The following is a 9,674-nucleotide window of genomic DNA, read 5'->3' on the forward strand; positions in this document are numbered from 1 at the left end:
TCAACGTCCGAATGTTGCCGTTTGCGTCGGACCAAAAATGTGGGCCCCCATCTCAAAAGTAGCCGTTATTTAAAAAAAAATTTCCCATTTTAAGTGGAATGAGTGTGGATGACAGCCATTGATGCTAAGCTTATGAGGATGAAGAAATGGAGGAGAAGAGAAAAATCTGGAACCCTAGATCTCATCACCAGCTTATATAGTGAGTAACTTTAGAAGTTACAGTTAGGTCCAAGAGAATTGCAAGAGAAGATCAAGGACCCTGAAACATTTCATATATAACCCTCAAGATATATCCTGTGACAAAACTGGAACAAAGGATGTTAGTGTATGTTTTTTTTTAGTATATGTTTTTTTTTTAAAGTTTATATAATGTTTTTAAATATTAATGAAAATATTTTATGTTAAATGTTAAAAGAAGTAGAAGATTAAAAAAAACATAAAAGTGGTGGGGAGGACTATGACTAGGACCATCCTCCCATACCCTCTAGTTTTGGGGGATGGACCATCATTGGGAGGATTATGATGTGGCGCCTACGTGGCGGATCATCCTCCAAGGGAGGACCATCACCATACCCTCTAGCCTCAGTTTTAAAAGTATTCTTTACCAACTTGACTAGATACATAGTAGAGTATGTTGCATATTTTTAGGGATTGTAAGTTAAAAGTAGACTCATATAGATAAGCTTAGTTAGGAACTAAAAATCTGAACTTAGTATGATATAAAATTAATAAATATATAAACTCTTAACATTCTATTATTTTTATAAAAACATTTTTTTGAAATTTTATAAAAATATAATTTGTTTATATCTGTAAAAAACCAAAAATTAACAATTTAAGTTAAAGCTCTAAAACATACTTACGAGTCAAATACTATTTTTTATTTTTATAAAAACAAAAATTTTAAACTTAAAATTTATCGGTTGAGTACTATGTGGATATTTAAAAAAAGTTATGAACTTTAAAGAATAAAATTATACTTTATAATTTAACCAATAAAATAAACATACTTTATAGTTATAACAACTTAATTTTTTTTTGTCTTTTGGTTATTAATTTTTATAAAAAAACAATATTTTTTTTGTCTTTTGATTATTAATTTTTATAAAAAAACAAAACTTTACATATGTGTACCACTAATGAAATATATCAACCACAATAATGTTATCATAAATATTATACGAATAAGAAAACTACCAGAAACGAATGTCGCAATCCAAAGTGTCGTTTCGATGTATCGCACGGACACCCTACTAGTTATCAGTGACGGATCCAGCCAATTTTTTCACTGGGTTCCTTTTTCCAAATCATACAAGGTTTACATTACAAAAGAACGTTTTTTTTCCAAATCATACAAGATTTACACTACAAAAAAACGTTTTTTTCCAAATCGACTAGGTTCCTGGGAACCCGTAAAAAGGCTCTAAATCCGCCCCTGCTAGTTATTAAATAAACAGAAAACACTGTTTGCAGGTAACGGTTATGGTTAAAAAAAACATATTACAAGTAAAAAAAAAAGTAAAAAAAAAGGTCAAGAGTCGTAATTATTAACATAAGTAAGGGGCTGTTTGGTAGCCTCTGAATGGTCATTAAGAGGCTACCTCTTAATGGAACCATTAAGAATTTTAGCAATGAGAACGTAGAAGAATGTGACATGTGATGATTTACCATTCAGAGGTTACCTCTTAACCATTCAGACTTGAGGTTACCTCTTATTCATTCAGAGGTTTTAAACCATTAAGAGGTAGCATCTGAATGGTCATTAAGAGGCTACCAAACAGCCCCTAAGAAAGGACAAATTGCCGACATTAATTACCCATGTCGTGATCCATCATCTATGGGTTATTGTATATCTGCGATTTTTAACTCGTCTGCATGTGGACCCATTTTATTTTAACAATCGTCTTATTAAATCCTTCTTTCGTCGTCTTCAATTTCTTCTGCTTCCTCTCATCTTCTATATATATAATATATATTATATATAACATCTCCCGTATACTTCTTACCCATTACTCAGATCTCCTATTTTCTAATTCTATCTCGAATTATTATTATTATTATTATAATTTCGTAACAAGAGACAATATGGAAATTAAGAACATGGTAACCATGGTTGCTCGTAGTGGCCGCCAGTTGCAGCGGTACAACAAAGGCCACCGCCAAGTCGTCGGGTTAGTTAACATCTTATTATTCGTGTGTTTGTTTTTCAAAAGTTTTTGTTTGGGCAAATGGATTAATATGATGGAAAGTGTTTCAAAGCTTTATGTAATTGAGGCCGGTGCCCAGATGGAAATCGTAGGGTGTTTCAATGGATTTGACTCAATAAGTGAAGAAATTTAAATTCATAATCCGTTTTTTCAAAGATTAGTGAAGTTCTATTGGCATAGATTTTGAATAACAATCATATGTAATTGAGTCAAAAAAAAAATATTTGTTTAACTTAAAAAGTGCTCGAGCTCGTTTTGTTTCGCTTGAGCAAAAGTTCCGAGGGGGCAGAAAGTCATGGGACCCATTGTATGAATATTTAGGCAAAATAATTGTGTGTGTGTGTGTGGGGGGGGGGGGGGATTCTATATAATTTTAAAATTTTCGAACGAAAAATAGGAAATTTTAATCTCAAGATCTTGACTTCGTCTTGTTTTGAACTTTCTGTCTAAAGTTTGAGCTTGAGCTCGAGCTTGTTTTGTTTTGTTTTGAGCTCTTTATCTAAAGTTTGAGCTCGTCTCGTTTTGAGCTCAGTTGAGATCGTCTTGTTTCGAGCTTTATGTTTCTAGCCCGAGTCACTTTCGTTTCAAGCTTTGCATCAAGTACTTGAGCTTAGCTCTTGTGTATGTTTTAGAAAGTTCATTATTATTCTTTTTATGAAATATGTTGACTGACATTGTATTAAATCTGTGGCAGATGCATACCTTACAGAATAAAAGGTAACAAAGAGCAGAATTTAGAAGATGCATTAGAAGTTCTTGTCATTAGTGCACAAAGAAAAGGCAAAGGGATGTTATTCCCTAAGGTAATAATGCCATATTAGTCTCATTTTAATATTATGCTTTGAAAGTTGACTTTTTGAAATGATTGGTAAGTTGACTTTTTCAAATATAATGTTTAGTCAAGATTGATGATTAACAAATGTAGTGATCTTTCCAGGGAGGTTGGGAATCCGATGAATCGATCAATGAAGCTGCGTTAAGAGAAACTATGGAGGAAGCCGGAGTCTTCGGGACCCTTGAGGTTTGTTAATTTCGTTGTTCTTTTTCTTTATATAATTTCACCTTTACCTCTTGTGGCCTCCCTAGTGGAAAGTTGCAATTTACCTGGTCCCACTGATTGACAGGGTATCAGTGGCCTTGTGAGTTTTCTTTAGAATCATTTGTTACATGTTTTTGTTCGATTTTTTACAGTGTTTATTGGGTACATGGCACTTCAAGAGCAAAACCAATGGCTCGTTACGTGAAGGGTACATGTTTCCGTTACTCGTGAAGGGGCAACTGGATTTCTGGCCCGAAAAGGACATTCGTCAAAGAGTTTGGGTAAGTCTTAAAACTGAAAAAGACTCCGGAGATTTGAGCCAAATTGCATGTTTTTAACAAGAAATCATGCTCATACATGTTTCATATGTTTTAAATAGGTGAGTGTACCAATGGCTAAAGAAGTTTGCCAACAACCTTGGATGAAAGAAGCATTGGATTTGCTAGTCAAACGGCTCGAGTCAACTACTACTATGAATGATGAGGAACCCATTTAACAAATCACTAAAAGGTAGCTCATTACATGTAAATAGGACATCATTAATTCGGAAAAAGAAATGCAAACATTGCACTTGGATCAAAAGCTTGAGCTACAAGTCGGTTTATGAACATGTTAGCTTGCTTTAGAAGAGAAAAGTCAAAGAAACCCAAGAGATGGAATTACAACTTGTAATCTAGTGGTTACGAACTTTGTTTTGATCTTTTATCATTCTTGTTAAGAGTTATGGGACTTGTTCTAATGGTTTTGTGATTCAACTTAATCATTGGTGAATTCCATTCATTCAATTAAAGAGGATTGTGTTCTTAGTGTCTTGTTTAATCTAGTGTTATAATAAATGTAACTACGCTTTTTATATCATACAATGATAGAGTCATGGTGTGGGTTGTTCAAGGAGTGAGTTGACCCAAGCTATCATCGATTACGGCTTGAACTCATCATGATATGAGCGAAGCTGGCTCAGGTCATTATCTCACATGTACTCAAATCATCGATCGTGGCTTGGTGAGTTAGACTCGTTTTTTAGTTTGATGTTTTTTATTGTATTTTTATACAAGTATCAAATGACATATTAACAAAAATCTTAAATTAAACAAGTTTAAAAAGCTCAGTACCAAACCGGCAATATACAAAAAGGATCAGGATTGAAGACTTATTTATGCGAGCTATAAATGTCCTGAACATAGCCGGAAAGTTTATAAAAGCCGACTAGCTTGAGCGAATCAGCTTCAACTGAATTATGAATATTTTTTTGGGGTAACTTTGTAGAATAGTAATCAAGTTTTAAAAGTGTTCCAACTAGGTCTGTTACGACCCATGTGAGTGACACCGGCCCAACAGTAGAGGCTCAACCCAAGCGTATTATCCAAAGGCCCGTTCGTTATCTCAACTAATCACTGGAAAGAATAATTTGCAAAAATCCTATTCTAAATAAAAAGAACGTGCATTCATGAAGAGCATTATTTGTGGAGAGGAATCAATGGGATTTCTTAAAATAATTGATCTCCATGAAAGTGGATTAATTTCCTATTTTAGTTTGAACGTTGCTTTGCATTTCCATGTTTACATTTCCATTCTATGTATTTAAATACCCATGTTTTGGTTAATAAAAATCATCCGATAAAGTTGCCTTGAATCCCCTTCTTCTCTGTTAATTCTAACTTGGGAGATCTGGTTCGTCTCGAATAGAACCATATCATTGGTGCTTTCATTCACGTACGTCAATGCCTCCGCGTCGTGAAAATCCAACCATGGAAGAGTCCATCGCAGCCTTGGCTGAAGCACTCTCATCCAGTTCCAAAGAAAATTCTCTAAAGATTGATGCTCTCACAACCCAAATCGCAGCTCAAGCTGAGCAAACAACTCTCTTGATTGCAGCCCTAACCAAAACCGATTCTAAGCCATCTTCTTCAAAACCATCCCTACCAGAAAACAACCTCGAAATACGACCCCTCAAATTGATTCTGTCGACATTTGACGGTACAAACCCGCTGGATTGGTTGTTCCAAGCCGAGCAGTACTTCGCTTTTTACAAAATCGATCCCTCTCAACGACTAACCATAGCATCTTTCAGCATGTCCGGAGAGGCACTTAGTTGGTATATATACCTACACAACAACAAACTCCTAACCACCTGGGATGAATTCACCCGTATGCTTGAAATCCGATTTGGTCCATCTTCATATGAAAACCATCAAGCCGCTCTTTTCAAGCTTTGCCAAACCTCCATAGTCACCGCTTATATTACGGAGTTCGAACGGCTAAGTAACTGTGTCATTGGCCTTCCACCGGACGCATTGCTCAATTGTTTCTTGTGGGGCCTCCGCAAGGATATTCAAAAAGAATTAGCCATCCATAAACCCCAATCTCTTGCCCAAGCTGTTGGGTTAGCAAAATTACTTGACGACAAGCTTGGTGACATCCAGTATCGTCCTAAATTAAACCTCCTTTTCGCGCAACACATATTGTTTCCTCACCACCAATCCCACCCACCACTACTCCCAAACCATCCACCACAAACACATCCACACCACCAATATTACCGACACCCACAATCACCAACCAAACCTTGCCATTTAACCGGTTATCTCATGAGGCCCTTCAACAACGAAAAGCCGCCGGGTTGTGTTTTCGTTGCCCAGAGAAGTATCACCGCGGTCACCGATGTAATCCTCCTCAATTTCATCTCATAGTCGACAATGACGAACTTTACGACCAACCGCCACTGATTGATCTCAGCGAGGATCTAATTCCGCAGGCCGAGCAACCGGCTCAAACATCTCAACCAGACCCTATGATACATAAACAGTTCCTTTCGTTGTCACCCGCGGCTCTTCTTGGTGTGGCATCGCCAAAGGCGCTACGGGTCACGGGTTTCATTGCGGGCCATTCGGTGTCTATCTTAATTGATTCGGGGAGCACTCATAATATTGTACAACCACGTGTGGCATCTTTCTTAAACCTCCAGGTGACTCCTATTCAGCCTTTTTCAGTGATGATAGGGAATGGTGAGTTAATAACTGGTGCTGGTTTTTGCCCCGAGGTTACATTGATTTTAACCAAACATCCGTTTTCCATTCCGTTATTCGTCCTTCCCATAGAAGGGGCTGACATCGTCTTGGGAATGGCTTGGTTGAGTTCCTTGGGTACAATTATAGCAGACTTTTCTATTCCTTCAATCTCCTTTACACACTAGGGAAATAGTGTTACACTTACTGGAGAACCTATGTCGTTACCCGCAAGTTCCACTAATATACACCATCTTCTCCACAAGGATGCCATTTCATCCATGCACACCCTTATTTTCCAACATGAACCTGACTCACCCACTCAAATCAACCATCCACACCCCAACCCACACATCCAAAACTTACTCCAAACCTTTTCTCACATATTCCAGACCCCATCTCCCTTGCCCCCACCTCGCCAACATGACCATCACATACACCTAAATTCCAATAGCCAACCCGTGAACGTTCGTCCTTACCGCTACCCGCATTACCAAAAGGAGATCATGTCTAACCTTATCAAGGATATGTTGTCAAAAGGGGTCATTAAACCAAGCACCAGCCCATACTCATCACCCGTATTATTAGTCCGCAAAAAAGACGGCACTTGGCGTTTTTGCGTGGACTATCGAGCCCTGAATGCCGTCACCGTCCGCGACCGATTTCCTATACCAACTGTAGATGAGCTCCTGGATGAATTACATGGTGCTCAAATGTTTTCTAAATTGGATTTAAGGGCGGGGTATCACCAGATTCAAGTAGCGCCGGAGGATACACATAAAACAGCTTTTCGTACCACCGATGGTCACTACGAGTTCCTTGTCATGCCCTTCGGGTTATCGAACGCTCCTTCCACATTCCAAGCTGCCATGAATGAAATGTTTCGTAATGTTCTTCGTCGGTTCGTATTGGTTTTCTTTGACGACATACTTGTTTATAGCAAATCGGAATCGGAACATGTCGCACATCTTCACTAGGTTTTCCAAACACTTTCCACACATCAATACTATGCTAAATTGTCTAAATGTGTGTTTGGAGTTACAGAAATCAGTTATCTTGGTCATGTCATATCCAGATCGGGTGTATCTACCGACACCGAAAAGATTATCGCGATTCAAAAATGGCCAACCCCTACTTCACAAACAACCCTTCGCGGGTTCCTTGGCTTGACAGGCTATTATAGACGGTTCGTGAGGAGCTACTCTCATATCGCTGGGCCACTTACCGATCTGTTGAAGGGAAATCACAAGTTTATATGGTCTGAAGCAGCTCAGCTTGCATTTGATAATCTCAAACAGGCAATGATCAAATTACCTACTTTAACATTACCCAATTTTACTTTGGTTTTTGATGTAACAACAGATGCATCGGATTATGGCATCGGGGCGATTCTATCTCAGGAAGACAAGCCTATTGCTTTCTTTAGAAAGAAACTCAATTCAAAAATGAAAGCCGCTTCTGTTTATATCCGGGAATTATACGCTATCACCGAAGCCATCAAGAAATGGCGACATTATTTATTGGGTCGTTGGTTCCGTGTTTTTACCGATCAGAGAAGCTTACGATATCTCTTGACTCAAGTTATACAAACACCAGAACAACACAAATGGGCAAGCAAATTGATTGGATATGATTTTGAAATCTTTTACAAACCGGGTAAAGAAAACCACGTGGCAGATGCCTTAAGCCGAATTACCGATTCAAAGCTATTCACACTTTCCATGCCTTATTTTTCGTGGTTACATGAACTCAGAGACTACTACACGACCACTGAAGAGGGCCGCGACATGATTTGGCAAATCGTGGAATTCCCGGACCAATACCCAAATCAACAGTTGCATGATGGGTTGATTTATCACGATAATAAGCTTTTCATTCCAGTCCTCTCTTCTCTACGACTCAAGCTACTGCATGAGTTCCACTCAAGCAAAGTAGGCGGACACTCGGGGATCACGGCTAATATCAAAAGGATCAAGTGTTCCTTCTCTTGGTCCAACCTTCGACAAGAGGTTACAGATTATATCCACAATTGCAAGGTGTGCCAACAAACCAAATACTCTACCCAAAAACCTTATGGTTTGCTTCAACCTCTTCCCATTCCTAATCAAGTTTGGGAGGAAATATCCATGGATTTCATCACCAACTTACCTCCATCAAACGGCAAAATGGCCATATGGGTCATCGTTGATCGGCTCACCAAATTTTCACACTTCATCCCGTTACGACCCAACTACACTGCCACCTCCCTTTCTACCATCTTTCTTGAGCAAATCTATAAGTTGCATGGTCTTCCAAAAAGTATACTCTCTGACCGCGACCCCATCTTTCTCAGCAAGTTTTGGAAAGAACTGTTTCACTCTGTGGGTACTACTCTCTTACATTCTAGTGCATACCATCCTCAAACGGATAGTCAAACTGAAGTGGTTAACCGTACGTTGGAGAGTTAATTGCGGTGCTTCACATGTGATGAACAAAACCATTGGACCAAATACTTATACCTAGCTGAATTTTGGTATAACACAAGCCACCATAGTGCCATCGACATGACACCGTTCCAAGCACTTTATGGGCGTCCACCACCCTCTTTGCCACACTACACGCTCGACGCAAACAGATCCACTACCATCAACGAAACCTTACTGGAACACCAAAGAATAGTCGACCTACTCAAATCCACGTTGCAAATAACACGACAGAGGATGGCAGATCAGGCTAATAAACATCGCCAAGATAAGGAATTTTCGGTCGGTGATTTGGTGTTGCTTCGTTTGCGCATATACCGCCAGCAATCTGTAGCTTCCCGGGTTGTCGAAAAGCTGAGTCGTCGTTACTATGGTCCTTTCAAGATCGTTGATCGCATCGAGAAAGTCGCATATCGTTTGGAGTTGCCACCGGGCTCACGTATACACCCGGTCTTTCATGTGTCATTGTTACTTGCTTGTAAAGGGAACTCGAAGTCGGAATTTACACCGTTACCCCCAGATTTCATAGCTTCAGTGCAATCAGATGACAGTTCCGGCCTTGCGGACAAGGCCGTTTTTTGAAGGGCGAGATAATGTTACGACCCATGTGAGTGACACCGGCCCAACAGTAGAGGCTCGACCCAAGCGTATTATCCAAAGGCCCGTCCGTTATCTCAACTAATCACTGGAAAGAATAATTTGCAAAAATCCTATTCTAAATAAAAAGAACGTGCATTCATGAAGAGCATTATTTGTGGAGAGGAATCAATGGGATTTCTTAAAATAATTGTGATCTCCATGAAAGTGGATTAATTTCCTATTTTAGTTTGAACGTTGCTTTGCATTTCCATGTAAACATTTCCATTCTATGTATTTAAATACCCATGTTTTGGTTAATAGAAATCATCCGATAAAGTTGCCTTGAATCCCCTTCTTCTCTGTTAATTCTAGCTTGGGAGAT

The 9,674-nt window shown here is 38.8% G+C and overlaps 2 protein-coding genes across 2 annotated transcripts; both read left to right on the forward strand.

Annotated features, from left to right (window-relative positions):
* The first annotated feature begins 1,991 nt into the window (after window positions 1-1,991).
* LOC110915681 (nudix hydrolase 17, mitochondrial) lies at window positions 1,992-4,106 on the forward strand. Its single transcript, XM_022160411.2, has 5 exons — window positions 1,992-2,171; window positions 2,902-3,010; window positions 3,145-3,228; window positions 3,399-3,527; window positions 3,626-4,106. Exons 1-5 carry the CDS (start codon window positions 2,086-2,088, stop codon window positions 3,740-3,742), a joined length of 525 nt encoding a protein of 174 aa, XP_022016103.1. The 5' UTR covers window positions 1,992-2,085; the 3' UTR covers window positions 3,743-4,106.
* Window positions 4,107-8,794: 4,688 nt separating this feature from the next.
* Window positions 8,795-9,295, forward strand: LOC110920430. The gene has a single exon (XM_022164643.1). The coding sequence runs from the start codon at window positions 8,795-8,797 to the stop codon at window positions 9,293-9,295; it is 501 nt and encodes a 166-aa protein (XP_022020335.1).
* The last annotated feature ends 379 nt before the right edge of the window (window positions 9,296-9,674 follow it).

The sequence above is a fragment of the Helianthus annuus genome, chromosome 16 (assembly GCF_002127325.2).
Source record: "Helianthus annuus cultivar XRQ/B chromosome 16, HanXRQr2.0-SUNRISE, whole genome shotgun sequence".
Taxonomy (NCBI): domain Eukaryota; kingdom Viridiplantae; phylum Streptophyta; class Magnoliopsida; order Asterales; family Asteraceae; genus Helianthus; species Helianthus annuus.

Bases quoted from the DNA above. Each gene is read 5' to 3' on its own strand.
- LOC110915681 (XM_022160411.2), top strand. From the start codon at position 2,086: ATGGAAATTAAGAACATGGTAACCATGGTTGCTCGTAGTGGCCGCCAG. The intron at 2,172-2,901 runs GTTAGTTAACAT...AATCTGTGGCAG, and splicing joins GGCCACCGCCAAGTCGTCGG to ATGCATACCTTACAGAATAA. The intron at 3,528-3,625 runs GTAAGTCTTAAA...TGTTTTAAATAG, and splicing joins ACATTCGTCAAAGAGTTTGG to GTGAGTGTACCAATGGCTAA.
- LOC110920430 (XM_022164643.1), top strand. From the start codon at position 8,795: ATGACACCGTTCCAAGCACTTTATGGGCGTCCACCACCCTCTTTGCCA.